We start from the raw sequence: 16,651 nt of genomic DNA, 5'->3' as shown, positions 1-16,651 counted from the left end.
GTAAGGGGTTGGACCCCCTTTTGCCTTCAGAACTGCCTCAATTCTTCGTGGCAGAGATTCAACAAGGTGCTGGAAGCATTCCTCAGAGATTTTGGACCATATTGACATGATGGCATCACACAGTTGGCGCAGATTTGTCGGCTGCACATCCCTGATGCGAATCTCCCGTTCCACCACATCCCAAAGATGCTCTATTGGATTGAGATCTGGTGACTGAGGAGGCCATTTGAGTACAGTAAACTCATTGTCATGTTCAAGAAACCAATCTGAGATGATTCGAGCTTTATGACATGACGCATTATCCTGCTGAAAGTAGCCATCAGATGTTGGGTACATTGTGGTCATAAAGGGATGGACATGGTCAGCAACAATACTCAGGTAGGCTGTGGCGTTGCAACGATGCTCAATTGGTACCAAGGGGCCCAAAGAGTGCCCAGAAAAAATTCCCCACACCATGACACCACCACCACCAGCCTGAACCGTTGATACAAGGCAGGATGGATCCATGCTTTCATGTTGTTTACGCCAAATTCTGACCCTACCATCCGAATGTCGCAGCAGAAATCGAGACTCATCAGACCAGGCAACGTTTTTGCAATCTTCTACTGTCCAATTTCGATGAGCTTGTGCAAATTGTAGCCTCAGTTTCCTGTTCTTAGCTGAGAGGAGTGGTACCCAGTGTGGTCTTCTGCTGCTGTAGCCCATCTGCCTCAAAGTTCGACGCACTGTGCGTTCAGAGATGCTCTTCTGCCTACCTTGGTTGTAACGGGTGGCAATTTGAGTCACTGTTGCCTTTCTATCAGCTCGAACCAGTCTGCCCATTCTCCTCTGACCTCTGGCATCAACATGGCATTTCCGGCCACAGAACTGCCGCTCACTGGATTTTTTTTCTTTTTCGGACCATTCTCTGTAAACCCTAGAGATGGTTGTGCGTGAAAATCCCAGTAGATCAGCAGTTTCTGAAATTCTCAGACCAGCCCTTCTGGCACCAACAATCATGCCACGTTCAAAGGCACTCAAATCACCTTTCTTCCCCATACTGATGCTCGGTTTGAACTGCAGGAGATTGTCTTGACCATGTCTACATGCCTAAATGCACTGAGTTGCCGCCATGTGATTGGCTGATTAGAAATTAAGTCTTAACACACAGTTGGACAGGTGTACCTAATAAAGTGGCCAGTGAGTGTATATATATATATATATATATATATATATATATATATATATATATATATATACACACACATATATATATATATATATATATATATTTATATATGTGTGTGTATCTGGTATATATAACTTTTACTGCTGTACTATATTGAACTTTTTTCTTTTTATATGACTTTTTTTGACTCCACTATTGCTAATTTGTTGCACATACCCCAGTGTATCATATAAGATGTTTACACAGCAACCTCAGTGTATTCTATGTGATGTATATATCAGTCTCAGTGTCTCCTATGTGATGTATACAGCAGACCTCCCATTACTTGAGTTCTACAAACATGATGTGAGCTGTTCTGTATTTCCCACTGTGAGGAGACATGCAGTGTAATATACATCGGTGTTGGGGACATTACTGAGATCAGATATTAACAAAATCTATTTCAAAGAGTCGACTGCGCTCCACAGTGACGCAAACCTGTAAAAGCGGTTACGAATAACATCATCATCCATACTACGTAACATCACAACCACACCAAAGAGAAGCAGTTACAGCTATCATATTTGAGTTAAATAAATGTTTTACCAAATATAGCAGGATAATTTAAGTTGACAATCTTGTATATCCTGCAGATGATGGTATGAAAATCCAAATGGATCACGGCACAAAAAAGCTTCCCCAACCCTGTTTTAGTGATCAGAGCACAAATGTATTGTTATGTACAAACTAGTGTAAGTGGAGTCTCATAATATAGACGAGATTGTTATCGTCAAAGGCTTGGGTGACAAATATTTATGAGACAATTGGTCAATTTGAAGCCCAAAGCACCGGTCTTATTGGAGAGAGCAGGCACTGTGCTTTCCATAATATATGAGCAATTACAGTTACTATAATTTCAGCTCTTCTATGGAAAATGTTGTATTTAACGTCCAAGATTTAGCTATTATAGATTTGATGTGAAATAAGAAATAATAGGTGTTGTGGAATACGGAGATCTTTGCTTTATGGCTCCTGTTCACTTTAGTAACAATTTGCCTGAAGTAACACGCCCACTCAGTCCTTACAGTTTCCTCCATTATGAAGCTGGATTTTCACTTTAGCTCTTGAAGACAATAAAATCTTACATATTGTATGGGTTATTATGGTCACATTAAGCCTACATATAATACATAGGCAAAACGTACAGAATACCAAGGGAAAAAAAAAAAATCACAACCTGAGCAAACACTTACAAAAGAGGCTTATTGTCTTCAGGGTCATTTTCTTCCACTTCTAGCAACCATCCATAGCCTCTTTGTCGTAGAAATGTTGTTGCTGTTGATTCTCTCGTGAAATCTTCACCAAGGTTTAACTTTACATCAGGTGCAGCTATGGAACCACTGAGGTCTAAAGAAAGAAGATATACTAAGTTACCGTAATTAATTTGAAAGATAACTTTACGTTTACCGTCACCGTCCTTTTGATCGTTTGAAAAAAAAAAAAAAAAAAAAAAACACAAGTCTGACGTTGTTTTAGGTTCTGGCTTCACTGTGCTATTATATGACCATACGATTCCCCAGGACACAACAATTTCAGCAATACCAAATTACCGCAACAAGATTTACATTTTTTATAAGTGTATATTTTAAATATGCATATATACATACACACACATTTTCTGAGACCAGTAACATTTTTCGGTTGATGGAGTGGTAAGGCCTCTTTCACACATCAGTTTTTTGCCATCAGTCACAATTCGTCCTTTTTTGAAAAAAACGGATCCAGTGAATGATGCCACTGGATCCGTTTTTTTCTCATAGACTTATATTAGCGACGGATTGTGACGGATGGCCGTCCGTTTCATCCGTCATTTGACGGATCCGTCATAAATTCTCTGTCCGTCAGCCGGAGACAACGGATAAAGTAACGTTTTTTGTGTACGTCGAAAAGTCGGACAGCGACGGATCCTGCGCTGTCCGTCGTTGGCTATAATGGAAGCCTATGGGCGCAGGATCCGTCGCTGTCCGTCAAAAGACAGAATCCGTCGCTGGATTCCGTTTTTTCAAACTGAGCATGCCCGGAACAATTTCTCTTCCTTTAATTTAACCCCCACAGGCATTCTGGCACATAAAAATTCTCTCTTCCCCAGAATTCTGTTCCTTTAAAATTCCTACAACTGCTGCTTCGACGAATCCGGTGCAACAGTTTTTTACAATCTGCACAGGATCCGTTTTTTCAACACTGACGGATTGTGACTAATTCTAAAAGACTAATGTGTGAAAGAGGCCTAAGAGGGCTTGTTTTAACTGCTTTTTATTTGTTATAGGGGATGTTGTACTGTGGCCTAAAAAAATAAATTCTGGGGCTTTCATTATTGGCATTTAAAGGGTTATTCCCTCAATTGCATTATTTTTCAAATAACACTGTAGATGGATATGTATTGTTAATATACAGACCATGAACAATATACCAATTATTTCTTGCACCTTTGTGCCTTTTACACCAGCTTTAAGGAGCAAAATGGGTGGTCCTATTCTTATCTTCCAAAACTACATTTCCCAGGTGCACTTGCTTCTCCTCATTGCCTCAGACTCTCCCTTGATCTCCTGTGTGTTAGCGACTAGTCCTGCTGTGATTTAGGCTAGATCCCACACCATGTTTGTGGCCATTGTCGAGCACATACACTCAGGAGGTGTGTGCCCAACAGTGGCCACATTTAGGATGGGAACGTTATAGTATACATCAGGAAAAGCTCCCGACATAGCTTACAGTTTAAGTGCGCAGACATAATGTGCAACTAGCCTAAGAAATATGGGAAACCCATAGACCTACAGCAGTATAAACAGATTCTCGAAGCATGGAGGTGAACCAGGTCCCCATGAACCAGAGGAGAGAATAAAGCAGCACCTAGGAACAGAGAGATGGTGAAACTGACCAGGTCCTAGAACCAATGGACTACAGCATTTAATATAACTCCTACTTTGCCTACCCTGCCTGCAGCGCTGTGCCTCAACCTGGCAAGGGCCTCAGGTATGGTCTGTGACTGTAAATGGACTTCAGGACTCAGGGAGTTTGGTGACTGTGGAAGGGGCCACACTTCTTCATGTGCTTGTCCCTGGGGTGGGGTGAGGGATTCCATGGAGATGCAGAGAACAGTCCCATCACCCAGGTCTATATACACACATGGGCTGTCGTTTCGTATCCCACAAAGTGTCAGTGTGTATCTGCAGCGCGGTGTGGTACTTGTGCAAGTGTTGCAAGTTTGCTTGTATTACTAGACTGACTACATGTGTCAATACAGAGCTGACCGTTATAAACCATTGCAATGGCTTATAGCAGCGATAAGGGCAGTAAAAGTGAGAATTGCATAATGAGACAAAATTAAAAAAAAAAAAATTCTAAAACTATTTAATAAAAAAATGAAAATAATTAAAAATATTTACGGTATATATATTTTCCTCATACCACCTAACAAAAAGTGGAATAATACGTGGTCAAAAAGTCAAATGTAAAAAAAACCTGGTATAACTTAAAACGTCATTTTGACACACAAAGCCAATATAAATGTGGTATCAATGATGCTCCTTCCCTTCCGAACCCTGCAGTGTGTCCCAACACTTTTCGCCCCCACATATGGGGTATCGGAACACTCAGGAGAAATTGCACATATTCTGGGGTCCATTCCCTCCTGTTACTCTTGTGAAAAAAAAAAAAAACCTAAAAAAACTGGGTCTAACGTAAAATATTTGTGAAAAAAAAAGTTAAATGCTAATTTTTTCCTTCCACATTGCCGGCGACTGCGGCTAACAGTCTGCCTGCTAGTAAGGAGAACTGAATATTCACTGATCCTCAAGCTCATATTCCTAGATGTGGGGGATCAGTGAGTATTCTGGCATCTGTCCTCGGCTTGTAAGCAGCGCATGACGTCAATGCCATGTGCTTCTTAGGCTATGTGCACACGTAGCGTTTTAAAACGCTCACTAAAAACCGGACTCCTTCCCAGAAATCGAGCGTTTTTTTCCGCGCGATTTCACCGCGATTATGATCGCGATTTTGCCGCGATTTTCGCGTGCGTTATTCAAGCACTTTCCAAGCGATTTGAAGCATTGCTTGGAAAGTGATTGACAGGTTGGTCACACTCGTCAAACATAGTGTTTGACAAGTGTGACCAGGTTTTTACTATTGAGGCCGCCTATGCGGCTTCAATAGTAAAAGATAGGATGTTAAAATGCAAAAAAAAAAAAAAAAAAAAATCGGTGTATATTTACCTTCCGGCGTCCCGCACTGCATTCCTGGGCCACAGCGTTCCCAGTAATGCCTTGCGAGACCTGTGATGACGTAGTCTCGCGTTGCTATAGCGATCTCGCGAGACCGCTAGAGTCACGCGAGACTACGTCATCACAGGACCTTGCCGCAAGGCATTACTGGGAACGCTAGGCCGGGAATGCAGCGCGGGACGTCGGAAGGTAAATATACCCCGATTTTTTATTCTTTTTTTTACAGGGGTATGGTACCCAGGGCCTGGAGGACAGTCTCCTCTCCTCCACACCGTGGGTACCAATCGCACATGAGACGCTTAACTTCCCGCATGGTGGGCATAGCCACATGCGGGAAGTAAGCCATTCTCATGCATTCCTATGGGTGCGGAATCGCGGCAATTCTTTGCGATTCCGCACAAAAGAATGAGCATGCTGCGATTTTTTCCGCGATGCGATTCCGCCGCGGAAAAAAGCGCAGCATTAGCACAGCATGTGCGGAATGCCATAGGAATGCATGGGGGGCGTTCTGTACACGATTTTTAAGCGTTTTCACGGCAAAAACGCTTAAAAATCGCTACGTGTGCACACAGCCTTACAAGCATAAATCAGCGGCTGGCATCAGAACAGGATGCTGCGAGAGAGCGCAGGGAAGCTAAAGTAGAATGGTATTTTTTTTTATATTTTTCTGATGGGGGCCACACACACCTGGATGGGGATGAGGGGGCCACGATTACCAGGATGGGGATGAGGGGGGCCACGCATACCACTAGAATGAGGATGTGGGGAGCCATGCATACTAGAATGGGGATGAGGGGAATATATATACTAGGATAGGGATGAGGGGACCATATATACCAGAATATTGATGAGGGGGCCATGTCTCCTGGATTGGGTACATATATATACCAGGATGGGGAATATTAGTACAGAATTGACAACATTTTTTACTTCAATTGTTTTTCTACTTTCCACCTCTAAAACCTAGGTGAGTCTTATAGTCTGAAAAATACTGTATCCTGTGAAGCGCCTGAAGGTTAAAATAAAACTTCTTGAACGTGGTTTTGAGCACTTTGACGGGTGCAGTTTTTAGAACAGTGTCACATTTGGGTATTTGCTGTCATATAGGCTGTTCAAAGTCACTTCAAATGTGAGGTGGTCCCTAAGAAAAATGGTTTTGAAAACTTTGTTGGAAAGGTGAGAATTCGCTGGTCAACTTTTAACCCTTCTAACTTCCTAGCAAAAAAAAATATTTTTCAAAAATTGTTCTGATGAAAAGTAGACACGTGGGGAATGCTATTTATCACTATTTTATGTGACAGAATTCTAGTTTAAGGGCATAAAAATTAAGTGTTAAAAATCTGAAATTTTCACCAAATGTACAATTCCCTTCAGTGGACTAGATGAAAAAAAAAAAGTGTTTTACAAAGAAATTAAAAAAATAAATAAAATGTAAAGTTTAAAACGCATCCCCTTTCCCAATTTTACACTACATTTAAAAAATTATTTTATATCACTGCGTTAAAAGAAGTTTGAACTACTAGCATATAAAATTATTTAAAACAAAGGTCGAATGCCGTCAACAACAAAAAAAAAAAAAAAAATCAAAAACACCAGGTTTGCAGTTTTTCGTTTAACACCGTCCTCCCAAATATGTAATAAAAAGGATTAATATATCGTACAATGATGAAATTGTAGGGTTTTTTTTCCGCAGTTTCATAACCCTTGGGTTTTTATTCCATTTTTTCAGTACGTGATAATGGTAAAATTAATCGTGTCACTCAAAACTACACCTCATCCAGAAAAAAAAAAAAAACTTGACATAGCTATGTCAACTGAAAAATAAAAAAAAAACATGGCTGTTGTAAAAAACAAAAAAGGGAGTAAAAAGTAAAAAAAATTACGGTAAGTCCAGTCCCAAACCCAAAGAGTGTTAAAAAAATAAAAATCAAAGCAAGACTAGCAAAAACTGACCACATCATTTAACTTCTTCCCAACATGTGGCGTACCGTATGAAGCCCATCACCTCCCTTCCCATGATCCTATTGTCACCATATTCTTACACCTACAAAGCTCAGACAGATGTTTCAATCACAGTCCTACCTTCCTTTTCCAAATCTGAAAAAAAAACAAAACAAACAATAACCACCCACAAAATAAACACCTGTTTGTTTACGTATCAGTAAGAGTTTAATCTATTAAATAATTTTGTATTCAAGCAAAAAAAAAGTCATGTTAACCTTCGTTGGTTGCTGTCTCTCCCCCTAAAAATGCAATAGGAAGAAAGAAAATACTGTACAAACTAATACACAAAAGCTCACCAAGCAAAGAACAAGCTATACAGGTCTATCAACCTCAAAATAAAAAACTTATGGCTTTCAGAAAATGGAGATACATACCGAACTTTGTCTTTTACAAAGTTCACAATTGATTTAAACTACTATAACCTACAGAGCTGACTCATCATGTGTAACAATTCTGGTGGAAAATTGTTTTGAAAGGTTACAAAATTGTTGAGCTAGCCATAGTTGCGATTTTGGGGGTTGTATACCAGTCCCAGCCAGTTCCGCCAAATTTCAGGTAAGTGGATAGTGCTGAGCTGGGAGTGTGCATCACCAAGCACCACAAAAGGGGTGTTAATTATAACAAATGTAACCCAATGCCTGACTGGAGTACTTTCTTACAGTGACCAATTTTACACTAAATTCAATATGAGTTACATGCCTCTTCATGAGTTTGGGACATCTTACTGCATCAGACCCTTCCTTACAGCTGGCATATAAAGCGCTAGTCTTAATGAATCATGGTGCATATGTTAATTATTCACATAATGCTACTTGACGTAAACTGCTGCAGGTCATGTTTAACGCACTCAATGCCTGTAAAAACAACATTAATGATAAGGAAAATAACTGTCATTCAAAACCACAACTCTTCTTGCAAAAAATAAGTCTTATGTTGATAGCAAAAATAAAAATGTATGGCTTTTGGAAAGAAGAATATTTAGAATTGTGAGTCCTCGGTGGTTGATACCTTTTAATGGCTAACTGAAAAGATGGTAACAAGTTGCAAGCTTTCGAGACTACTCAGGTCTCTACATCAGGTATTGACTAATACAAAAGCTGAAGGATAACATTTATACACAAGACAGCACAGAAATAACCCAATAGCCAAGACAAGTGTTGTGAAGTGGAATAGTCATTATGGAGGAGTGATAAGCATAAATATTGGAAGGTGGGGCTTTTGGAAAGGGAGGCTAAAAAACAACGAAAAGCTCCTACGTTTAAGGGTTAATATAAGCCATCAGTGCCAGATGATGCTGTATAATGAGTCCTCCCCTGGGATGTCCTCATCAGTAGCAGTCAAATGCCCTGCTGCAAAAGCCTGACATGATTGCCAGCAAAGCTGCCCTTTCAGGGGTGGTGAGCAATGACAGTAATCCCAGGGCTTCATGTACTAACACCTGTGTACACAAGCTTACAACTAACTCTTGTGGTTACAACACTGGAAAACAGAAATACAAGTTGCCGCTTTACTTCCTCTTAGGACGTACTGAAGTGCTCAGAAGCAAAATGGACAATTTCAATATCAAACACAGGGCTGATAGAAATCAAGTGCACATGACACCACCCCAGGCTGATTGCACCAGCATCTGTGGGCAACAAACTCTGTAACCTTTGGATTGTACAGATATTGTAACAGATTTTCAAAGTCACTACAACAGTCTTATAAGGTCTAAGAAATCTTTTTAGTAATGTATAAAGTTTGAAATGTGAAATCTGGCTACAGACTCCCTTTACAAAACCGATTTAAGTCATTGTAATAGGTTAACCCTTTAGCGCCAACATTATGTTAAAGGTGTTATCCACTACACAAACAACCTATTTTCAATTAATCTGTTTGCCCTATATAAAAATAACAGTTATACTCACCTCTGGTGGGGTACCAGGGCTTGCATAACATTATGTCATGCAATCCCTGCAGCCAATCAGTGACCACTTCACTCTCACTTCCTCTGGACAAAACGGACACCCAGAGTTGTGACAACTGCTCCTCTCTCACTTCCTCCAGATATCAGTTTTGTCCCAAGGAAGCAGTGTGAAGCGGCTGCTGATTAATGCAAGCCTTGCAGCCACATTAGGCTACACAAGCTCCGATGTTCCACTGGAGGCGAATGTAACTTATTTCATATGGGGGGAAACATATTGCTTGAGACAGGGTTGTCTGAGTATTGTACAACCCAAATACGGTAATTAAATTATGAATGGGCACTGTGCAAGAGACCCATATACTGTGACAAGGAACTGATTATATTAGACCTGAATACAGCACTGATATTGAGTGCGGTGTTTCCCAATGCAGAAGCACTGCCACCAATAAGCTACCTGGGTAATACTATTACATCCCTTTTATCAGTGATCTTTATATGAGAACAGCAAGAACACAATTATATTAATGCAAACAATAAAATATAGATGAAAAAACGGAATCCATCCTGACAGCACCCTGGAGGACGTCCTTCTCATCCGTAGTGGGACAGGAAACCACGAGAGTTTAAAAGGATCCTCCCCCTACCATCCCTCAGTGATTTCACAAAGTAACACCTCTGAATTGATGCAAATATAGACTTTATTTAAACAACATTCTTCATACACATGTTACATCACAGTTGTATGGAAAGTATTATCAGGAGGGATCTAACAGTGCTGTCAGGATGGATTCCTAGAAACACAATTACTGGTAAGTCTAATTACCGTTTTCCAGGTCACCACATGACAGCACCCTGGAGAAGTACCAAAGTATATTGGTCCTAGGGCGGGACTACTGCGTGGAGTACTTTTCTCCCAAATGCAAGCTGTGTGGATGCTATGTCTAGTTTATAGTGCTTGGAGAAAGTACTAAGACTGGTCCAAGACGCTGCCCTGCAGATCTGTTCTGTCAAAGCCCCCCCCCCCTTCTGCCCATGATGCCGCAATGGCTCTGGTTGAGTGGGCTCTAAGGTTCCCTGGGGGAATCTGACCCTGTGCTCTGTAGGCTTTGCTAATAGTGGATCTAATCCACCTTGCTATTGTCGATTTTGACACCTTCTTCCCCTTGTTAGGACCTCTGTATTGGACGAAGAGGTTGCTATCCTGCTTCCAGGGTCTGGTTGCGTCCAGATACCCGAGTACAGTTTTCCTTACATCCAAGTTATGGTAGGCTTTTTCCCTGCTATTCTTGGGAGATTGGAAAAAAGAAGGGAGTACTACCTCCTGATTCATGTTGGGGTTTGAGACAACTTTGGGAAGGAAGGCCGGGTCGAGTCTTAAGACTAAGCGGTCACTAAACACCTGTAAGTAGGGATCCCGGGTCGATAAGGCCTGCAGTTCTCCTAATCTCTTGGCTGAGGTGACTGCCACTAAAAAAAGCTGTTTTGAAAGAGAGATTACCCAAACTCATTTCTGCCCCTATCTGATATGGCTGTTTGCATAGCATATTGAGGACTAGGTTGAGGTCCCAAGGTGGCATGCTCTAATTAAAGGTTTAAGTCTCTGTACTGCTCTTGAGAACCGGGCTACCCATGGGTGTGCCGACAGAGCTGAGTCGTAGAACACGCTCAAGGCTGCTATCTGCACTCTCAGAGTACTGGGTCTAAGGCCTTTCCTGAACCCCTCCTGCAAGAAGTCGAGTATTTTTGGGATGTCAGGCTGGTCAGTTCCGACTGTCTCCTCTCCAAAGAAGCTGCAGAATTTTTTCCAGATTTTATTATATATTGCCGCAGTCACGGGTTTCCTACTTGCTTGTAAGGTAGAGATGACTACGTCCGATAGACCCCTTGCTTTTAGGATCTGCCGCTCAGGATCCAGGCTGACAGCTGGAAGGCTTCTAGTTTTTGATGTAGGACCGGACCTTGATGGAGGAGATCTTTCCTTCTTGGTAGGAGAACGGGTTCCTCGTCCGCTAACTTTCTAAGCAGGAGAAACCAACTTCTTCTTGGCCAGTAGGGAACTACCAATATGACGCTGGCTCTGTCCTTGCAGATTTTCCTGAGGACTCGTGGAATGAGGGCTAGGGGCGGGAAGGCGTACTATAGGCCCCTGCTCCAGGATTGTGATAGGGCATCTATTCCTGCCGGATTTCCCAGCGGGTTCAGGGAATAAAAGGTCCTGAGTTTTGCGTTCCCTTTGTCCGCGAACAGGTCTACTGTTGGTTGTCCCAAATGGTCGCACAGGCTGCTGAACACCTCGTCGTTGAGCTCCCAGTCTGTTGCAGTTATCCTTCTCCTGCTGAGGAAGTCCGCGATCTGGTTCTGGGAGCCCTCCAGATGCACGGCCGAGATTGAGAGGACTTCTTTCTCTGCCCATCTGAAAATCTGGTCTGATAAGGCCTGGAGTGTTGGATGTCTTGGTCCGCACCTTGGTGATGGAGAAAGGCCACTGTTGTGGTTTTGTCCGACAGAATTTTGACGTGTTTGTTCTTCATGTGAGACCCAGCAACGAGCAGCACTTTCCAGACCGCATGTAATTCTCTGACGTTGGAGGATCTTCTGCTGTCCTCCGGACTCCATCGCCCCTGGTAGTACTTTCCTGCGACGTGTCCGCCCCAGCCGAATAGACTTGCATCCGTTGTCACTACCACCTCTGGGGTCTGAACCCAAGAGACACCCGTCTTTAGGTTTCTCGGCACGGTCCATCATAGTAGCGATCTTCTAGCCCAGCGGGTTAACCGTATCTTGCTGTGCAGTGAGGACTGTTTTCTGTCCCAGGACGCTAGGACCGCGTGTTGCAGGTCGCGGGAGTGGAACTGACTCCATCTGACACAGGAAATGCAAGAAGTCATCAGCCCCAGGACTCTCATTGCGTCTCTGACCGATACCCAACTCTTTGAGAACTGACGAATTTTCTTCGGTATCGAGGTATGCTTTTCGGCTGGTAGATAAGACACTCTCCATTCTGAGTAACATGACCCCCAAGAATTTTATTCTGGGCTTGAGTATAAGATCTGACTTTGACCAATTTATGACCCATCCTAAATTCTGCAGTGTGGAGATTGAGGATTGACAGTCGACCCTGAGCTGGGTTACTGAATCGGCTATAATCAGGAAGTCGTCTAAATACGGGACCACCGTGATGTTTCGGGCCCCTAGGTGGGCCACTACCTCAATCATTATTTTGTGAAGACACTCGGGGCTGATGCTAGGCCGAAGGGTAGGCAGCGAAATTGATAGTGGTATATTGTGCCGTCTCTTTCGACCGCGAACCTGAGGTACCTTTGGTGATCCGGGTGGATAGGGACATAGTAATACGTGTTTTTTAGATCTAACGTGCACATTACCACGCCCTTCCCTAGAAGAGGAATCGTAGATTTTAATCGATTCCATTTTGAAGCGCCTGTAAGTTACCCATTTGTTTAGGGGTTTGAGGTTTATTTTAGTTCGGGTTTCACCCAAAGGTTTTTTTTAATCGCGAAGAGGCTCGAGTAGTGTCCTCTGCCTTCCTCCTGAGCGGGAACCGGAGTCATCGCTTCTATCTCTAGGAGATCTTGAATGTCCAACCACATGGGGGAAGCTGAACTGAGGCGAGAACTGGTTACTAAAAATCTGTTCGGGGGGCAGGGAGTTGAACTCTATTTTGTACCCCTTCGAGATGACCTGTAATACCCAGGGGCTGGAGGTGACTTTCTGCCATTCTCCGGAGAATTTGAGCAATCGCCCCCCTACTCTGGTGGCGTCATTTCTTCCGGGAGCTGCTCCCTGCGCCGGAAAAGATGTCATCTCTGTTCCTGTTTCTACCCTCACCTCCTTTGGGGTAGCTCCATCGACCTGATTTCCCCTTCCCCCTGTAGTCCGTTCTCTGGTTGTAACGGGGTCTACAAAAGGGCTGGTATCTTTTATGTTTCTCTTCCGGGAACACCTTTTTTTCGTCTGACGCCTTCTCTAAGATGTCATCAAGTACGGGCCCGAAGACCTTGCCTCCCAAGAAGGGAATTGAGCACAGTTTATTTTTTGACTGTGTGTCGCCCGTCCAACTCTTAAGCCAGATAGCTCTTCTGGCTGTGTTGGATAAGGCCTGGCTTCTGGCCGTGAATCTAACTGATTCTGCTGAGGCGTCGGCCAAAAACCCCGTTGCTAACTTAAGTAAAGGAAGGGACTTTAGGATGGTTTCCCTCGGGGTTCTATCTGACAGGTGCTCCTCCAGGTCGTCTATCCATAGATGCATGGAGCGTGCTACCGATGTCGCGGCTATATTCGTTTTTATGACCGCAGCTGAGTTTTCCCAAGCCTTCTTTAAGAGCCCATCTGCTTTCCGATCTAGGGGTTCCTTCAAACTTGAGGAATCCTCGAACGGAATTGCCATCTTTTTTGATACTTTTGCTATGGGGATGTGTATCTTAGGGACTTCCTCCCAGACTTTGACTTCCTCAGGGTCAAACGGCAGACGCAATCTGAAGTCTCTAGGGATAGTTAACCTTTTCTCCGCCTCCTCCCATTCCTCCAGGATCATCGCCCATATGTGGGCATTTACTGGGAAGACTATCGAAGTTTGGGAGCGTAACCCTCCGAACACCTCGTTCTGTATCGAAAGGGAAGGAGGGGGTTCCTCAATCTGCATAGTCTGCCGCACCGCCCCCAATAGTTCATCTGTATCCCCCGACGAAAACAGGTATTTCCTTCCCCTTTCTGGGTGCTCTCTGATCTCTTCCTCTGCGTCAGACTCGGATATAATGTCTTCGGATGACGTATCCGACTCCCTCTGTCTTTTCCTGGATAACTGGGGATTCGGCTGTGGGGTCTGTGGAGTGGCTAGACCGGATCCTGAGGCATGTACTTCCTCCCTGATTATCGCTCTCATGTTAGACATGAAGGTAGCCTGTTCCTCCCCCACTACACGCCTAGCACAGGCGTCACAGAGGGTCTTTTGCCACGTGTCCTTCAGCTTCTTAGCGCAAACTGGACACTTTCTATCTTTCCGTCTAGGTTCCTTTCTCTCAGAGGTTGAGGCTCCCCCCCTAGAACATACAAAATACGGGGTTCTGTGGGGTCTATCCTTACGGGCTCTGCAGTGACCTCTTTCAGAGGTTACTCACGTGACCCTGGCTCTCTGCTCTCGCCTCCATCTTAACCTGGTCCTCCATCTTCTTGTAGTGATGGAAGCCGCCGCTGCTGCCACTGTGGAAATACACATCCATAAGCTATGACGGGCCTCCTGGCTCTCTGCGCCCGACCCCTCTGGAGTAGAGCCTGCGTACCACTGTGCTGCTGCCGACCTGCTCCCCTGAACGCCTGCCCACCTCCCTGGTGGGCCTATACCGCTGCTGTGTGTGTGTGGTACTGACCGGTCGCTGTCAGAGGCCTTAGTGGCGCCGTGACCGGACGTGACGCGTCCCAGCCGATGACGTGACCGGAAGTGACGCGCCCCCGCCGGCGACGCGCTCCCTGGCCTGTGCCACACGCCCTGCGACGCGCGCCCCGGGCTGCGCATCCTCCTCCGGTGGGGCGGCTTCCCCTGGTCCGAGATGAGCGCCAGTTACCTCCGGTCCGCCTCTCCTCCGGCACGAACTCTCCTCCGGCATGAACTCTCCGGGACAGACGGGGAAGGCCCTGTAGCTGCCGGTGGACGGTCAGTGGGCTTGGAAGACTCCCCAGAGGCGGCTGCAGTGGTGGCGTCCAGGGTCAAGAGCCCCCGTCAGGAGGAAGCGACCCGGCATCCGGGAGCAGCGCTACACCGGAGTAGCTGAGGGACCCTCTGTTGGGTGTCAGCTGCAGATATCTCCAGGTAGGAAGGGAAAAGGCTGTGCCCCCCGATCCTGACCATCTGCAAGGAAATGTCGGATACTCTCGTCGTTCCTATCCGCAGTGGGACAGGAAAAACACTGAGGGATGGTAGGGGGAGGATCCTTTTAAACTCTCGTGGTTTCCTGTCCCACTACGGATGAGAAGGACATCCTCCAGGGTGCTGTCAGGTGGTGACCTGGACAAACACTTAAAAAAAAATCAGGACACCTTCACAAATCCAACAAACAAAATTTAGACATTTTGTGTCACAGAAATGTGTTTTGCATGGGTGTCAGTTGATCAGGCATTAATACATTTCTTTAGACACCAAAAAAAGAGTAAATTGAAATCAAATAGATAAAACCTGAAATTGTATTGCTGTAATTAAAAACATATAAAATAGTTCAGCGGTCCACATGAGTAAGACAAGTCATGAGGGTGAGGCGAGGACCTGGGTCAAATAGCTAATGTAGACTAAATGCAACAGTAAATAATGAAATTAGTCACATAAGCAATGTTGCGTAAGGTAATATAATCCATATACAGATAAAGTAATCAATGTATTACAAAAAAATCAATGCTGCAATGACCATTAAAGCGTTAAGTAAAGTGCAACGTTTGCCAATATGGAAGTCACAAAAAAAAAATCCCCAAACAGAGGTCATTCACAGATATCAGAAACAGAGCTCATACATATGTATAGAGTAGTATTCGGGGGAAAACAGTGCATAGTATAATAATCACTGATTACCCATGATAAAGGAAAATTGCTCGTCTGCCCCGATGCACGTTTTGCCACTGCTTTTACGAGGGGTATGCATATATTAAAGGGAATCTGTCACCCTTTTTCTGGCCTTTCAGCTGCCGGCATAGACATCGGGGGCTTATCTACAGCATTCTGTAATGCTGTAGATAAGCCTCCGGTGTAACCTGAAAGAGAAGAAAAACAAGTTATATTATACTCACGGAGGTGGGCGGGCCGGTCCGATGGGTGTCGCCGTCCCGTCCGGCGCCTCCCTTCTTCATGCGATGACGTCCTCTTCTCCCGTCCTGTAATGGCTCCGGCGCAAGCGCACTGCTCTGCCCTGTTGAGGGCAGAGCAGAGTCCTGCAGTGCGCAGGCGTCGGGAGAGGTCAGGCGCCTGCGCACTTCAGAATTCTGCTCTGCCCTCAACAGGGCAGAGCAATGCGCCTGCGCCAGAGCCATTTCAGGACGGGAGAAGAAGGCGTCATCGCATGAAGAAGGGAGGCACTGGACCGCAACACCCATCTTGGTGAGTATAATATAATGTGTTTTTCTTCTCTTTCAGGTTACATCGGGGGCTTATCTACAGCATTACAGAATGCTGTAGATAAGCCCCCGATGTCTATGCCGGCAGCTAATAGGGCAAAAAAAGGGTGACAGATTCCCTTTAAGGGTATGTGCACACAATCAATAAACGCTGTGGGTTGGAAGCTGCGTACTTGTTCAGCGTCCAGATGTTACAGCAAAGTG

General features: G+C 44.4%; 1 protein-coding gene across 1 annotated transcript in view; it reads right to left on the bottom strand.

Annotated features, from left to right (window-relative positions):
• The window catches only part of YIPF4 (Yip1 domain family member 4), a 73,208-nt gene that overhangs the window by 35,050 nt on the left and 21,507 nt on the right, over window positions 1–16,651 (bottom strand). Inside the window, exon 2 of the mRNA XM_073557618.1 lies at window positions 2,401–2,554. Within this exon, the coding sequence (XP_073413719.1) occupies window positions 2,401–2,554 (154 nt within the window). The remainder of the gene's footprint in view (window positions 1–2,400; window positions 2,555–16,651) is intronic.

The sequence above is a fragment of the Dendrobates tinctorius genome, unplaced genomic scaffold (assembly GCF_039654945.1).
Source record: "Dendrobates tinctorius isolate UK_male_01 unplaced genomic scaffold, ASM3965494v1 ptg000250l, whole genome shotgun sequence".
Lineage (NCBI taxonomy): Eukaryota > Metazoa > Chordata > Amphibia > Anura > Dendrobatidae > Dendrobates > Dendrobates tinctorius.
This window is presented reverse-complemented; position numbering and strand designations above follow the sequence as displayed.